The following is a 17,563-nucleotide window of genomic DNA, read 5'->3' as shown; positions in this document are numbered from 1 at the left end:
TCGTTATTAGGTCAAAATTAGTTAGTATACCGAAAATTAACAAAATTGGAGACTTTCTCTATATTTTAAATTCGCTCCGTACTTTCTCCTGTAAATTTGAAGAAATCCGTCTCTGGTATAGTAAAGTGTTACCCTTATTTTTAACCTTGGGACTGGGATAGGTATTTAAAGAACAACATCAAAGTGTTTGAGAAAATACGGCTTTTCAAACTCAATACCTCTTGTATTTTCCTGGATAAATGGATTTACTTGGGGCTGCCTGACATCGTACATGTTATACACTATTTTCATGTAATATGTAACAAAGTGTAGGATATATAACACTGTTGTGTATTACTACATGAAAGCTATTTTTATACTCATATTCAGTGTGTGGCCTGTATTGACAAAGTGAAATATGGCTACACTAGAATAACATTGTTTCTAACACATTATAAACATCAGTTCTAAGATATACGGATAAGCTTCTTTGTTAAAACTACGTGAAACTCTTTCTAATAATAATACAACCATACTAACCTTAATTTTTCTCGTTCCTCTCTAGGCATTGCTGCTTGAGTCATATCTCCCAGGTGTGCCAAAATCGTTGTCAAGCTCATAAAAAATGTTAGCACCACCATCATGATTAGCAATGATACTTTCAGTGAATACATTGCACTTCCCCCCATGCTTTCACAAAAATCATAAAAGTATTTTGGCCATTAATGAGATGAAAATCGTCGTGTCAGGAGAAACAGCACACTTCATCACTGTACTGTTTGTTCCATGTAGTTTCTTCTTGCATGTCTTTCAGATAGCTCGAGGTTGATTATATTACTACATGATATGTTTCTTAAAAAATAATTATGCTTCTCAGTCAGTTTGTACTAACAAAATCATTATTATGTTCTGCAATTAGCAAACCCCACATACACTTTCGACAAGCTCGAATTTAGCTGATACAATTCTTGGAACATTCGAACCTTTCCACACATTTCTTAAATATGGCATGTTACATTATATTAAAAATATATAACAAAATTCCCACAATACTACAAGTGATTTAATGCCAACACTTCACTTCTGCTGTTAACGACGACGACGACTTGCACTCCATCCCATACTCAACAGACCAAATCCTTAGACTTATGTAGTGGAACCATTTGCTTGATTAGCTTGATCGTCCATTTTGGAGCCTATGATATTTCCATTTTAAAATTATTTGAAAGGTCTCGTCTCTCACACTTTATAAATGTAAAAATTTATTTTTTTATCAGCAAATAATTTAAATATGAGTAAGTTAATTGCTGATGCATGTTAAACAATTAATCGAGAAATACGTATTTTCCACCAGTGACTGGTAGAATATATTTTCCGGGGGAAAACTAAAAATTAAAAAGATAATCTACATTATTCGCAGATTATTCTTGTAAGGTAAAGGTAATCCTGCGTACACATGCCAAATATCATGCCTTAAGGCATATGGGGGTGATGTTGGAAATTCTATGCCTGCCATGTGATCATACCATAATCACAGCCGGCAGCCGCCATTGCCTCCCCACTCCCCCCGGTTTCACCCCAAATCAAATACCCATACGAGGCTAGGTGAGCCTCAGAGCCATACAAAACAGGGAAATGACTAGAAAATTTCCTGGTCAAGATTACCTCCCCCGGGATTCGAACTCGGGTCTTCCGCATAGTAGCCAGATGCTCCAACTGGGCTACTGCGGCTCAACAGATTATTCTTGTATTGAGGACTAAAATTGGTAAACGCTGTAAGTGCCAAAAGAATTCAAACACCGTTTTAAACGTTAAACTGTGAAATGTGCCATGCTTTATAATGTGGTAAACGTGAAAAGTGGCTGGTAGCCCTCTAAGTAAATTCAAAGGGCGTGTAAAGAGGTCACTAGTGTGAACGTTCTTACAGGCTGATGTGCGTAACGATGCGATTTCCCAACTCTTTTGCTTTTGGCACTTATAACGTTTACCACTTTTAGTCCGGTATTGTATGTCAATGTCATATTAGTTCTTGTGGCCTCGTCTGTGAGAGATGAATTGGTATTCATCCTGCGTTAGAGCTGGATTTAGAATGTCGCTGTTGAGCCTCCAGGAATGAAAGAACAATCACTTCAGGGGAGAATTCGAGATTTGCATCCATCGGGGTTTCGCCCATAGAATAGGATTCGATGCCTGAATCCTCAAATAGCGATTTTAATATATTTGATTCCAGCGCCATCATCGGGAAATGGCTGAACTACAGATTATTTACGTGCCATAGAATAAGATTGGAAGATAGAAAGATAAATACGTAATTTTAATATAGTTAATTTCAGCGCCGTCATCGGGAAGTAGCAGAACTACAAATCACTTACTTCCTTTGGGGGTATGTATCCTTTCCCAAAGGGAGGTAAATGTGTAGTTCAGGCATTTACCGATGATGGCGCTGGAATCAACTATATTAAAATTACCCTTAGAACTTGCAATTTTTCAATCTTATTCTATGGGACGTAAATAATCTGTAGTTCAGGCATTTACCGATGATGGTATTGGAATCAACTATATCAAAATTACCATTTAAACATGTAGTATATAAAACGTTATTCTATGGGACGTCAATAATCTGTAGTACAGCCATTTCCCGATGATGGCGCTGGAATCAACTATATTAAAATTATGCTTTTAACAAGGGATAGGCCAATCTTATTCTATGGGATGTAAATAATCTGTAGTTCAGTCATTTCCCGATGATGGAGCTGGAATCAACTATATTAAAATTACGCTTTTAACATGGTTGTATTTAATCTATTCAATGGGACACAAATAATCTACAGTTCAGCCATTTCTTGATGGTGGCGCTGGAATCAACTATATTAAAATTCCGCTTTGAACTTTTATGTTTTAATTTTATTCTATGGGACGTAAATAATCTGTAGTTCAGCCATTTCTCGATGATGGCGGTGGAATCAACTATATTAAAATTACCCTTTAAGCATATAGGATACGAATCTTATTCTATCAGACGTAAATAATCTGTAATTCAGCCAGGATTGGCATGTTTAAAACAAAAGTGTTTAAAACACACGGCTTTGTTTTTTTACAAATGTTTTAAACGTTTAAAACAATGTGTTTTAAACATGTTTTTTTACAAGTGTTTAAAACACATTTTGGTGGTAGATATTTTATAGTCTGTGATATTCTTTTTTTTGGCCAATCTGTTTTTTCATTGAATCTGTGTCAATTAATCCGTGCTTTACAGGTCACACTTATCGCACAATACGAAACAAGGAACCTTATGTTCTGACGTCACGGGAGAAAGCTTTTTAATTTTGGGCTAAATGCCTATGTTGTAAGGTTAGGCAGGCTAGCTATGTATGCACAAGGTAGCAAAATTGTTGTGCTACAAGAAAGACCCGTGCTTTACTGTAGAAATCGAAACTTCTCAGTTCCTTGTTTCGTATCGTCCTGTAAGTTTGAGACTGGTGGAAGCTGGAAATGGAAACTAATATCTGAATGGCCGAGTGCTGCTACGCACGTGTCAGCAGTAAGAATAAGCGTCAAATTTGCTGCTGCCACGTAATTCGTCTGCTAAGATGATGTTACAAATCTTAAGAACAGATTAAGACGAGAGAAATGCAAGTTTATGATTAGTGGGAATGAATGTACAGGTAATTTAGAACCTTTATCTTTAGAAAACATTTAGCGATATTATTTTAATGCTAACAGAACCTAACCTAACTACGAGAGCATTTAGGTTTATTATTAGAAGAATGCTGAGGGACCTAATCTTAAAATATTTTTTTGAAAGTAATCGCTACAACTTCACAGTATGTGTTACAGACGTAATTGCATACATAGCATGATGAAATCACTATAAAACAAAGACCGAGTCTACTGCCACGCGCATCTTTTTTGAGGTTCCAGCAGAAAAAGAACATGGCAGCAGACACTGCCTATCTGAATACACAATGCGTGATTTTGATCATGACTGCAGTAGCTAGATTGTGAAACATCTATGATGTTATTATATCTTTGAATATAGATGTTCATTTGTTTTGTTATTTTGGATTGTCAAGCATGGAGTTAGCCATGTTGTATGTATATTCTGTGGTATATTCTTAGTTATGGATTAAATTATTATTTTGTATAAAATCGAACCCACCTGATTAATTATATCATATTACCGTGGTTGGTAATACAACAATTTGGCGACTATGTATGGGATTCAAGGACAGATTCTGGAACCTTTCGATGTGGATAAAGGTAATATTGATTCGTATTTGGAGCGGTTTGAACAGATTTGTGATGCTAATGGTATTCCAAAGTAAAAGCAAATTAGTCATTTTATTGCATTCTGTGGAGGAAATTTATATGATGTTTTAAGGGATTTAGTTACTCCAGATTCTGTTGCTAGTAAAACATACGAAGTAATAAAAGATGTATTGTTGAATCATTTTCAACCGAGGCATAATGTTGTTGCAGAAAGATACCGTTTTCATCTTCTGAAGCAAGAGTTAGGTCAACCTGTGTCTGAATATATAGTTTCTCTTAAACATGCAGCTACTAAGTGTAACTTCGGAGCTTTCTTAAATGATATGCTAAGAGATCAGCTGGTGTTTGGAGTTAGCAGTGAAGTTACAAGAAAGAAATTGTTATCAGAAGGCGACGTTTCCTTTCTTAAAGCTTGCGACATTGCCGTGAATATGGAAATGGTTGAGAAAGATATACGGCTATTCCATCAAAAAGAAGGTTTTGCTACTGATTATAATGTACATAAGCTTCATGAAAGCAAGTCTAAACCTTTCCAAGCTTTCTCCAATAGGAAAACTAACTTTAATAATCAGACTGAAAAGAGCAGAGTTAATGAGAAACCTAGAACTCCAAGACAATGGATTTGTTATGAGTGTGGAAAGACGCATAAAAAAGGTAAATGTTATTTAAAGCAAATTAGATGTAATTATTGTGGATTCTTTGGACATATTCAGAAATTTTGTAGATTTCGTAATAAACCGACAGATAAAAACTTATCAAGTTTACAAAGTAAATATGCTGAATCTAACAGTTGCTTAAGTAATGTGTCTCTTGATGTAATTTCAAAAGAATGTAAAGATTCTATTAAGTCGAATGCAGAAAAGGAACATCAAGAATTGTTAACTTCACGCGAGCCCTTGCACACTTTCCAGTTACCGTTGTACAAGTATGGTTCTACTAAAGAACGGCAATTTGAATTTAACTCTGTAGTTGGAACTTTGCACAATACTGACAAATGTACACTTGATCTGAATTGTGATTGTAAATTAGTTAATTTTGAGATCGATACTGGAGCTTCTGTAAGTGTGTTTGATAAAAGATTTCTCGATCAATCTTTTCCGTATTTAAAGATTCAACCTGCAAATATAAATTTGAAAAATGCTGACGGAAGACCATTAACATTAGAAGGTCAGGTTATGTTGGATGTATTGTGGAGAGATAACAAATATAATATGAATGTTTTTGTTTGTAAGCAAAATCTGCCACAACCGATTGTAGGAAGAACTTGGCTGGACATTTTATGGCCTAACTGGAGGCAAAATTTTATGTTACAGCAGATAGGAGTTCAGAGTTGTTATAATAAGGAAGTACTGACGAATAATTTGTTGTCTGAGTACAAGGCAGTATTTTCAGATGATCTTAGGGAGCCTATTAAATGTTTTAAAGCTGTGATTCCGATGAAACTAAACAGTACACCTATTTTTAGGAAAGCTTATGAAGTACCTTATAATTTAAGTGAACAGGTTAAAAAGGATATAAGTAAATTGGTTTCCGATGGCATACTGTCAGAAGTTACTTATTCAAACTGGGAATCACCACTGGTAGTAGTTGTCAAGAAGTCAAATGATCTTAGGTTATGTGCTGATTTTAAGACAGGACTGAATACTTTACTGGAGAAAGTAACTTATCCATTACCGAAAATAGATGATATTTTGAACACATTAGGTGATTCTGATACATATGTGGTTCTTGATATGAAGAATGCATTTCTACAGTTGGAAGTAGATGAAGATTCGAAGAAATATTTGGTAATAAATACTAATTTTGGTTTATTTGGTTACAACAGATTACCTTTTGGTTTGCAGTGTAGTCCTTTGATATTTCAACATGCAATGGATCAGATCTTAACAGGAATTCCATTCGCTAAATGTTACTTAGATGACATAATTATCTGCGGTAAAGGACTGGAACAGTGTTATAATAACGTGAGGAATGTACTAGATCGTCTTCAGAAATATAATGTGAAGGTAAATGCTAAGAAGTGTCAATTTTTTGCTACGGAAGTTGAGTATTTAGGATTTTGCATTTCTGGTGAAGGTATTAGACCATCTGTGAAGAACTTAGAAGCAATATTAAAATGTGCTGTACCTAGTAATGTCAGTCAACTAAAGTCATTTTTGGGAGGTATTTAATTTTACCATAGGCATATACCCAACTTGTCAATGCATATAGGGTAAAACGAGGAGAGACGCCGCACCTTTTCATAACTGAATAGAAAAACAACATCTCTACTTTTGTGGAAATTTATTGACATGAAAACGTAACTACAGTCTTTGCACTTTAACAAAAAAAATAATTGGCATCCATCAGGAAGAATTTAAATGGATATTTTTTCAAATTACAAAAGCATTGAATTTTGAGTGTCATGAAAAACACGAGGAGAGATGCCGCACTGACTCACTTCTTCCACTTTAAGTTGTTCTCACGAACATTCTTTCTTCCACAGTCCACACACATATTTCCATACACAGTGCAGGTTTCGTGTAACCATTTCGAACACGCAACACACTGGATCCAGTCAGATTTGGAAGCCGTGAGGAAGTAATTCTCCAAGCATTCCACACAATTGTTGATGTCTTGCTCAGATCCACTCGCTGTAGCATCTGACGCAGGTTGCTTTGTGCCGGTTGTTTTTTCTTTCTGTCCTGTCTTTATCATGGAAGTTGATTGCGAGTTTTTTGGTTTCATATTTGCAAGTCTGGAAGCGGAATTGAGCACTTCGGCTGACTGTTTGAACCTTTTACCTTGGCGAGGAACTTCTGGAATGGGACTCAGCTGGCAGAGGTACTTACCGGGGCTTTCCGTGGGTGTGGAACTACAGGTAGATGTCGAAGGGTTTGAATTTATTCCTAGTAATTGATTCTGGGGCACAAAAGGAGGTTGTTGAGTTACTTTTGGTGTCAGTTGTGTTGCTTGCGAGGTTGTTGGTTTAACTGTGACAGGTGAGAGACTTCCTGAGGTACTCGATGGAGGTGACTCTAGATCCTGCGAATCAATATGGTCATATATTTTGGTGTGGGTGGATGAAAGTGGACTAGGACCTGACTGACAAGCATCAGAAATGGAAAAGAAGTAGTCGGGAATAGCATTTGAATTCAAAGGGTAAATGCCACGGGCTCGGAAACCTGAAATGGCATTTCCAACAGAAGCAACTTTATTCCACGCCGCACCAATGAGAGAGCCTGCTTGGTATCTTGTGATATTCCTGTCTTTATGGGTTCTCATCCATGATGTTGCTTCCTTGTTGTAATATGATTGTACTGGACCAAATACAGATCGGTCCAAGGGTTGAAGGGCTTGTGTAGTGTGACTTGGCAAACACAAGACGATAACACCAACTTCAGCCGCATACTCCAGAAGCTCTAATGCATGGACATGTGATGAATGGCCATCTAGGAGTAGAAGCGTTTTACCTGGATGTTTCCTGGGAACGAAGTGTTCTTTGAACCATTTCATGAACAGATCAGCACCGATGTACGACGATTTAGGGTTCATGTAGACATCGGATCCTGCAGGAAGTTCATCAACGAATTCAGGTTTTTTATTCACACCTTTCATAATAAGAACAGGAGGAAGAAATGTTCCTTCTGCACTGCAACACCCTATCAGCGTTACATTTTCTCCCCTTTCTTTTGGAGTCAATGTGTGCACAGTCTTTGAACCTTTGGAGGTCACAACCTTTCCAGGTCTGTTAATGAGTGGGAATCCTGTTTCATCAACGTTAAAAATGTTACCTGGTTTATTCATTAGATCATGTTCTTCCATAACCTTTTTTAGTAACGTAAAATAGTTTTTCACATCTTCAAGATCCATTCCTTGAGCTCTGTTGATAGAGAGGCCTTGAGCTTGTTGCAAAGAAAGTTCAGGATTTCTCCTGAGGAAGGAATTTAACCGTACGTTTCCTGCCATCTGCGATTCATGCGAGAACGTGTGTTTGATATTTAATTTTTCAGCAAATTTGTACGCCAACAGCCTAACTGCTTGTCTGTCTGGAGCGAAACCTGCTGCACCTAGACGTTGAATATGGGAAACTAATTTATTTTCATTATGTGCACCGAAAACCCCTTCAGGTCCAAGACTGTTCTTGGAGAAATCGCCTTTTCAATCCTTCGACATATGGTTCTTGCTGGAATGCCGTAATATCGTTCAGCTTCTCTTTTCCCTATGTCCCCGGCTTGCACTCTGGTACATGCCTCTTTCAGGGTCTCATCAGACCACGAAGCTGCAGATCTTCTTCTGTATGTGTTGGGCATCTTGAATTCTGAAAAGAATAAGAAACGAGTGCTTAGAAACTTTTAGACAATTTAATATTTAAGTACACTCTATTTTACATAACTTATATACAAGCACAAATAACATGTGTATAATGTTGTGTTTGTATTGCATTCTTTGTTAAAATACATAGCCTACAGTACATGTAACACTGCGTTCAAAATATTCAATGTGTCAAAAGGTGAAATAAATGACACTGTACACCTGATAATATGAGGGTGAGAAAAGTGTGGCATCTCTCCTAGCAGAAAAATGTGCGGCATCTCTCCTTTGTGTAACTGAGGCAACAATCCTTTTTCTCGAGGAGAGATGCCGCACCAGTTGCTTTTTACTGGTTTTGTAGTTTCGGTGCAAAATCGTGCGAAAGGTAATTGCAATACTCTAACAAGTATTCTATAAAATATTTGTCACGTAGAAACTAGCGTGCGCTCTATTACGATCTATCACACTTACCTTTCATAAAATTTCGACGGTCAATTCACCAGGAAATTTTCATATCAAGGCTCACTCCTTTCCACTTCACTTGACTAGTCTCTGCTGCACTGGCGTGGTGGAATGAACGACAGTTACACATCCTTGCAGAATATTGCTACCATCTGATGTGTACTAGGCAAGCTACAGCATGTGCGGCATCTCTCCGCCTGCGGCGTCTCTCCTCGTTTTACCCTACCTCATTTGCATGAATTGCTGAAGAAAGGACATAAATGGGAATGGACTGATATTCATCAACGCGAATATGAATTAGTAAAGGAAATGGTGAAGAAAGCAGATGTCATTTTTCCTTTCGATCAGAATTTGGAAGTTGTACTAATGGACATTTCCACTCAATCTTTTTTACAACAATTTTAAAAACTACACCCTGGAAAAATGACCCCTGCAAGTTCTCGCGTTTCTCTGCGTCCAGTTTAAGGCAGATACGAGACTTCCAAAGTTGCGAGGCTAGCGTTGCGCTGAAAACACGCCACCGCCATGTTAATACGTCACGCCTTAGAGAGAGCTCGTTTGTCGTCTGCTTCGAGCATCCAGTTCCGGATAGGTAGCCCACGGTGAGCGAACACGTGCAGCAGTTTTACAAATCTGTACCGATTTAAATAATGGAAGAAGGAGCGATAGGAGATACGAAAGCTATGCTTTGTAATGATCATTCTTCTATGAAATATCAGTGCTGCTCACGTGCAAGATAAATGAAATGGTTCAGCTACGTGTGTGTTCTCAGGCTATGCGAAAAATATTGCTTATAAAATTGCTTGCTGACCAGACACTCAAAAATATTTTTTAAACTTATATTCATCGAAATTTACCGTAACCTATGTAGTCCAAAATAAGAATTTTCACATTCTTCACTTTATTTATAAAGCCTATTTTACTTTCTTTTCCATAAAGCAATTTCAGTTTGTGTTCCATTTCTGTTGCGCAAATTATGATCAAATATTTTTGTGCAGATAAGAGAAAATACACTGAGAAGATTTCATTAGATGCACAGTACTTATCTATACTTAGTTTATGTATAATTATTACAAGGAAATAATATGTATAACCAAGGGCGTATTTAAGGGAGATTCAACGGGTCCAACCCCCCCTCTTTTTTTGGTTCAATAAAATTGCCAGAGTTACCTGTTCTATCCGCTTGTTCATAAAAATTTTCTCGGACTTATTTCATTCTCTTAAATTAGAGACGAATAGGACGGGACACGGATGGGAAGGAAATTTCGTAATTCCACACACCAGATGGGACTGCAGACCAATGTCTGCAATTTCCTGATAGTTTCGTAATTTCTGCGATAAGAAACTGCATTGAGACTGTCAAATCAGTATTTTTTTCCCTCTCGAGTCATCTTAAAGATATTTGGTTTTTAGAAACGCAGTGACACAAGATGAACAGAAAAGTATCAATACTAGCGTGACTTCGTGACTACATACACACAACTTTGTCGGGTCCAGCACCCCCTGCTCCCCAACAAGCTTCCAGCCAGCTGTGTCCTGGATTTTCACTTACGAAATAAAGCAACCCTAATCATACCAAAAGTTGATCCATCCCCCCTACCCCGTGAACTATATATAGGCCCATGTGTATAACAATATCCCATACTGAAATGGTACGATATATTTTGAATTTTGTACTGCGAAAAAAGCCACCTCATCTCCTTACCCCGAAACGCATTAATTGGTTGGTTCACAACTTCACCACTAAGGATCCTATCGAAACGAGACATGGCAGCCTTGGTCTCGTTCTCGTTTAGAGTCGTAAATGTCAGTTTCGTGTTTATTTGTAAATGTCTCATTGACAGTCTCGTCTCAATTTATAAACATCCGTCTCGGTTTGGAAGGGCAATTCTCGTTCTCGTCTCAAGTCTAGAAAAATATAGAATTAACAACGTATGCAAAGACTTATCATTATAAATACAAAAAAAACTTTCTTAATATATATATTTTTTTTTACTCCTCGTTTCGACGGTACGAGCCCCTCGAAAACTGAATATTATCCTGCTTTTATATGCAAACCATGTTCCAGGTTTGACTCTCGACCTGGGCATGACTGTTTCCTTGTGAGTGACTTCATTGAACTGGAAATTGTTACATGGGAGGATGTTTGCTCGAGATTTTGTGGAGAGCTAATGGGATGCTTCTATTGTTAATGTTTCACGAGACGAGACACTTTCCGTCTTGTCTCAAAAAATAAGATGGGACAAGTGAATGTTTTCGAAATGAGATGGGACAGAAGAAAAAGTTCGTCTCGTATCGTGGCAGGTTGGGTGAAACTTAGATTGTGCAGTTGGTGGTAGTGTGTGTGTGTGTGGTGGGGGTGTACTCCTGCACCCCGACTTCGAATACTCTTCTAATCATTCATCTTCATTGGAGCGATTAGCCAAAAGTGGGAACAAATGTGATGTTAGAGAAGATACATACTAAATTAACCATGCGTTCTCATCGTTGCGGTTAAACAAAGTGAACGGAAAAGCGACGTAAAAGTAGGCTAAATACAAAAATTTGCAATAGATATTAACTGAAGAAAACTGTTATTTACTGCAGGAAATTAAAAAACACCGTACCTTTTTATACCGTATCACCTCTTATATTGCATAAATTGGCGTGTAAACCAGTGTTCTAAAAGTATTATCTTAAAATTTGCGAAGAAAATATTATGACGAAAATAATTGTAATTCCAGCAAAAGGCATTCCTATAACATTAAGTTCTTGCCAGTCAGAACCAACCTATGTATTCGCAATGAACAAGCCTGTTCACGTGTTCAGCCATTGACTGTTACAAGGTTTGCTTTGTCACCCTAATGGGAAAACCCTCTACAGAATGGCTGAATTATAGTAAATACTGCTATACTGCTAGGGCATAATTCATCTCCAAGAAATGGAGCACAGATTTTTGCACTGGAAGTTGCAAGATACTTGTTTTACACAATAACAAGTGAGTTTGCCGTCGCTTCCGAGGCTCATGCTACGTTGACGGGACGAGCAGAAGCTCTGCCTGCACGCATTTCTATGTGATGACGTCAGAGGACCTCGTGTCTGTGGAGAGGACGTTTTCAAATCCGTGACGTAGGAGGTGAATTTCAGCGGTGTTTGAAGGCGTGTTTCTCGAGAACCAAAACAAATATCGCCAAGATATTTTGCACATCTCATGTTTGTGTCATTATCTGTAAAATGAATGGACTTAAAACGTTTTTCATGTCAAAGTGGAAATGTCCATTACAGATGCAAGTCCTGTAGGAATAGGTTGTGAATTATATAATGTGTACAAAAGTAATTTACGCACAGTAGCTTGTTCATCAGCAACGTTAACTGACGCTCAGAAGAACTATTGTCAGTTTGAACGGAAAGCTTTAGCTCTTATACATGGCGTGAAGAAATTTCACAAATATTTGTATGGAAGAACTTTCACTGTACATAGCGATTCTCTTCCTGTGAAATATATTTTTGGAAAAAAGCTAAAATTCCTTCTACGGGCAACAGTAGACTTCAAAGATGGGCTTTACTTTTATCAACGTATGATTTTAAAATTGAGTACACTAAGCATGTGGAAGTAGCAGATCTGTTATCAAGATTACCCTTAATGGAAGTACCTGAAGATGATGTTTCTAGCGATTGTTACCCTGCCCCCGTGTCAGGGCAACAGTGTTTTTTTTCCTTATTTAAATATTTTATTAATATGTTAATTAGGTAATTACGTGTATATTATGTGATAAGGGTATCTCAATTCATTATGCATATTTAGGTTAGTATATATTCCATGTATAAAACCATGTAGCTCTCTGTTCTTTCTTCGTGTTTCGAACGTTCAGAAGAAAGGCGGGCAGTTTAGCTGTTAAAGATTAAAAATTTTGAAAGAAGGGCGGTTGGCAACAGACGCCAACAAAACGTATATAAACTCCCAGATGAGAGTAGGGGAGGTCGGCTGTTGGAACTGAGACTTGGAAGGGAGAGGCTGTTTTTGCTTCGGTTAGCTAGGACCGGAGGACAGGTCTCCCGAAACGGATGCTGTAAGAGATTGGATTGCCGGGCAAGCTAGTGCCTTGGTATCCAGTTTACAGGTAAAAGGGTAGTTTGTACTGGATGTTATTTTGAAGTAATTACGGTGCGCCGGGCAGCCTAGTGCCTTGTCACCGTGGAGGTTGAGAAATGTACACGTCGGGCGACCTAGCGCCTGTTAAGACGTTTCTTGGAGTAACGCGAGTCTACCTTGTGACAAGCGTACTTCAGATGTAATTCATGAAATGTAAAGCATCCAGGCACAAACAATAGAGATTCCAACATCAAAATTAGAGTTTTGGCCCGATAATTAGAGAAATGAACGTTCGGATACGACTTGTATATACTTCAAATTTTACGTTAATTAAACTATAGAAATTATCCAAAATTTCCGTTTTTTAATTTCACGAAAGCTGGACAAGGTAATTTATCCCCCTGATCATAAAGGTTTCGCAAAGGTTATCCGTTGTCTCTTGTAGTTAATTACATAATTATGTTGACTTGTAGCAACCCACGTGCATTGTCGTACAAAGAAAGATACCCCTAGACAAATCTGAGCCGAGTACGAAGTGCACCGAACCTCGAGTGCGGAGGTAAAGTGTGGGAACCAAGCGAGTAACATATTTATTTGGGGGCTCTGTCCGCGATTGAACTTATATATTTGGTGGCCAGTCGTAGGATATTTGAACGAGATTTTGATTTGAAAGTTAAGGAGAGAAACGGAAGAGGATCGAACCGATGATCTTGCGAAACAGAAGAGGGGAAGTTACAAGAATGTCGCTTGGTAACTCGAGCAGGTCCAGCCCGACCGCGTCAGAGCTTTCTGTTGTTGAGGAACAGAGGTGCGTTCCAAGAGTGACAATGGAGGAAATTCGTTTGCCGCCTCCGACATTTGAGGGAAATGTAGGGAAGGAAGATGCTTTTTCGTATCTGGATAGGATTCAAGATTACGCGAGAACGCTGAAAATTTCTGAAGATGATCTTCTGAAGCAGTTTATTCCTCTTTCGTTGAGAAATGAAGCGAGGGAGTGGTTTTTGTTCACGGAACCGTTCGGTGATTTTTCACAATTCAGGCATAAATTCTTGCAGGCTTTTCACGGATTGGATTATCAGAGAGAAGCAGAGTTATTTTTGTCGCAGAGGTTTCAACTTGCTAACGAGGGATTGGCGGAATACGTTCGCAAAGTTGACAGGCATTTTAGTAGGATAAAGAATTCGGCTTCTGCGCAGGAGAGAATTGACTTTGTGAAATCGCACTGCAATCCGGTATTTAGGGATTATTTGTACAACAAGACATTCACTTCTATGAGAGAAATGAGCAAGTACGCCTTGGAATTACAAGCGGAGTTTTTGGAAAGGCAGAGATTCAAGTCTTTCGTTTCTGAAGACGAAATTCGCAACTTGGCTCTGAGAAAGTCCGTTAACCAGGAATTCGAAGAGGAGAGGGGGAGAAAGAAATCTGATATTTTCTTGGACCCTGTGAGCATTGGTTTTGACCGCCCGAAAGTCGAGCGCCTGAGGGCTGAACATGTGGTTTCGCGCCCTCCACCCTCGCGGCTTGCGGTGAGGGATGAAAACAAACAGAACCGCTTTTCGAAGGAAGATTGCCAGAGAAATAAATTATGCTACACTTGTGGACAGAAAGGTTGCAGAGCTTCAAATCACAAATCAAATCAAAAGAAGATAAATGAACGTGGGAAAGAAGAAACAAAAAACGCTTAGAGTCGCCACGAATTTGTCAAGTTCGTGGCATGGAAACTGCAAATTTTACGCGGAAGGAAAATTTTTCACGTCACAATGTAAATGTAAAAGACGTAAGGGAACCTATCGTTTTATGCAACGTGGCTAATGTGGAAGTACACGCATGTATTGATACGGCGTCGTCCAATAACTTTGTGTCTAGGGAGGTCTTCGAGAAGATGAAGACAAATAGAGTAAAATTGAAGGATTGCAGAACTAAAGTAATACTTGCGGAAGGAAATGTGGAATCTTTGGGGAGCGCTTACGTGAATATTAAGTTTCACGGACACAAGGCTCGGGATCAGATATTTGTGTTATCTAATGCTAATCATGAAATGTTAATGGGAAGGGCATTGATGGCTAAGCTGGGACTTATACCCATGATTCATCGTAACGGGTGGGCAATTGAGCCTGATCTTTCGAAAATCGTGCCTTTTGATTCGCCGTCGACACGTGACAGCGTTGATGCTGTTGGTTCTAGGGGACTGGGTTCGACCACGGATGGAGTCGAAGGAGTCCGAGAGAACGTTTCTGCTTGCGGAGCGGAGACACGTAGCAGCGACATCAAAGAGGAGGGGATTGACGAAGAGAGAAGGATTGCCATGTTGATGGAGGGTACCGATATCTCAGAGAAAAACAAGCCGAAATTGATTGCCATACTGAGAAGGCATATTGATGTTTTTCAAGATAAACCGGGATTAGCAAAGGATTACGAGGTTCGTTTGGATGTGAATAACGAGAAGCCGTTCCGAGCGAAACCTAGGCCACTTTCTAAGCAAAAGAAGAAATTCGACCAGAAGCAGAAAAGTAAAACAGAAGCGATGTTTACAGATGCAGCTGGCAACACTGTAAATGGAAGACAGACGGACGGACAGAAAGAAACTTCGCCGCCCGTAGATCTTAACGATAAAGAAATGTGGAAAAGAGAACAACAGAGTGATCCTTACTTGTCGAAATTAATTGGATGTTTAAATGGGAAAGAAGTTGAAATAAAGGATTCTCGAGAGAAGAGAAAATTTGACTTTTATCTGCAACATTCCTGTCTCGACGATGATGGACTGCTTTACCGTTTCGTTGACGAAAACACTGGACTTTATCCACCGTTTAGCTCCAGATTGAAGCTGTGGGTACCAGAGAAGTTGAAGAATGAAGTACTTAAATCTTCGCATGATGATTTATTATCTGCGCACTTAGGACATGGAAAGACATTGTTTAAGGTTCTAGAGAATTATACTTGGGACGGAGTAGTCAAAGATGTCAGTAACTATTGCAAAAGTTGTATCACTTGTCTTCAGTATAATCCTGACAACAGCAGAAAGATGGGATTTATGAACTCGAGGAAATCCACTGCGCCTGGATACAAAGTGTTTCTGGACATTTTTGGACCACTGCCTACAAGTACGAAGGGGAGATACAAGTACTGTTTCGTCATTCAAGATGAGTTCTCAAGGCACATTAGTTTGACACCACTTAGAACTACAACGGCGAGTACGATCTCGCAAGCATTCTTGAAGTACTGTTTTCAATCAGGGTTCCCGAAATACGTTGTCAGTGACAACCAGAGTGTATTTCGAAGCAAACTGTATTCACAAACGTTGCGTTCTGTGAATTGCAAGCCGGTCTATATTACGCCATATAGACCGAAGGGAAACAAATCAGAAGCAGCTATTAAGATAATCAAACAAGCACTTGGAAAGTTCTGCAGAGAGCACTCGTCTTGGGCTGAAAACTTGGACGCGATAAGTTTTGCCATCAATAATGCAACGAATTCGATGACTGGATTGAAGCCGTCATTCTTGTTCTTTGGACGTGATTTGTACACACCGCATGACACTCGGAAGATGGAACCGGGGAGGACGTCACGGCGGAGAGACAGATGGATTACGTCATGCAGTTAAAGGAAAAAATGGGCGCGGCTTTCGAATTTGCAAGAGAAAAAGAGGAAAAGACGAGGCAAAAGGCGTCAAAGGCCTACAATAAGGGCAGAAGAAGGGTTAATCTTCGTGTCGGAGATCGAGTACTCCTTCAAGAGCATAAGATTTCGTCTGCTTTTAACAAGCAAACTGCTTGCTTTTTCCAAAATTCAAAGGGATCTACAGAATTCTGAATTTCACTACTCCAAATAATGTTGTTTTGGAAAAGGAAGGTGAGGGGAAGAGAGTTCTGGCTAACGTTGACCAGCTGAAGGTCATTCCGAGAAGAAATTTGAGAAGTGTGAGGGAAAGCACTCGTCCCTAAATTCTACTCTGAAAATCCATCTCAAGGGGAGGGGGTAGAAGGGCAGTGAAAAATGACTAATGAAAAAGAAGCCGAAAAGTTGACTTCTAATTTGTACAGTAGTAATTAAGTTCCTGATTTATTGTCGCTACACATTAGTGTCCTGGTAAAGTCATTTCTTGTGAATGTAAGATTTAAAATTACGGACTGTTGTATTTTATGTTATGTCAACCTTTTGCCGATAAAGGGTGGTGACAATCGTGAACATGAAGACATGAGATTTTCATCGCTAAGAGAATGCTGAAGGATGGCAGTTCGATGCCCGAAGAAGGAAGGGAAAGTTTCCTTATAGATGAAAAATGGGAAAGCCATTTTTAAGTCGGGTAGTGTGATCGAACGATAGAACCTTGGAAAGCATTTGAAGCTGAAATTCGGCAGGAGTCGAACCGAGTACCGCAGAAGTCCCAGACGCAAGGACTAGGTGACTGAGGAGCCGGGGGTTCTTCGGATGGACCGAGGAGGAGGCTGAGTCGACCCTAGAGCGGGAGCCGGACGTGTTCATTGG

The 17,563-nt window shown here is 39.0% G+C and overlaps 1 protein-coding gene across 1 annotated transcript in view; it reads right to left on the bottom strand.

Moving 5' to 3' along the window:
• Positions 1 to 1,120, bottom strand: part of Edem2 (ER degradation enhancer, mannosidase alpha-like 2) — a 57,527-nt gene extending 56,407 nt beyond the window's left edge. The window contains exon 1 of the mRNA XM_083110194.1: positions 520 to 1,120. Within this exon, the coding sequence (XP_082966320.1) occupies positions 520 to 668 (149 nt within the window). The 5' untranslated portion in view covers positions 669 to 1,120. The remainder of the gene's footprint in view (positions 1 to 519) is intronic.
• Positions 1,121 to 17,563: the final 16,443 nt, after the last annotated feature.

This window comes from Lepisma saccharinum, chromosome 23, assembly GCF_977018435.1.
Source record: "Lepisma saccharinum chromosome 23, izLepSacc3.1, whole genome shotgun sequence".
Lineage (NCBI taxonomy): Eukaryota > Metazoa > Arthropoda > Insecta > Zygentoma > Lepismatidae > Lepisma > Lepisma saccharinum.
Note: the sequence above shows the minus strand (reverse complement) of the source record. Positions and strands in the feature narration are given on the sequence as shown.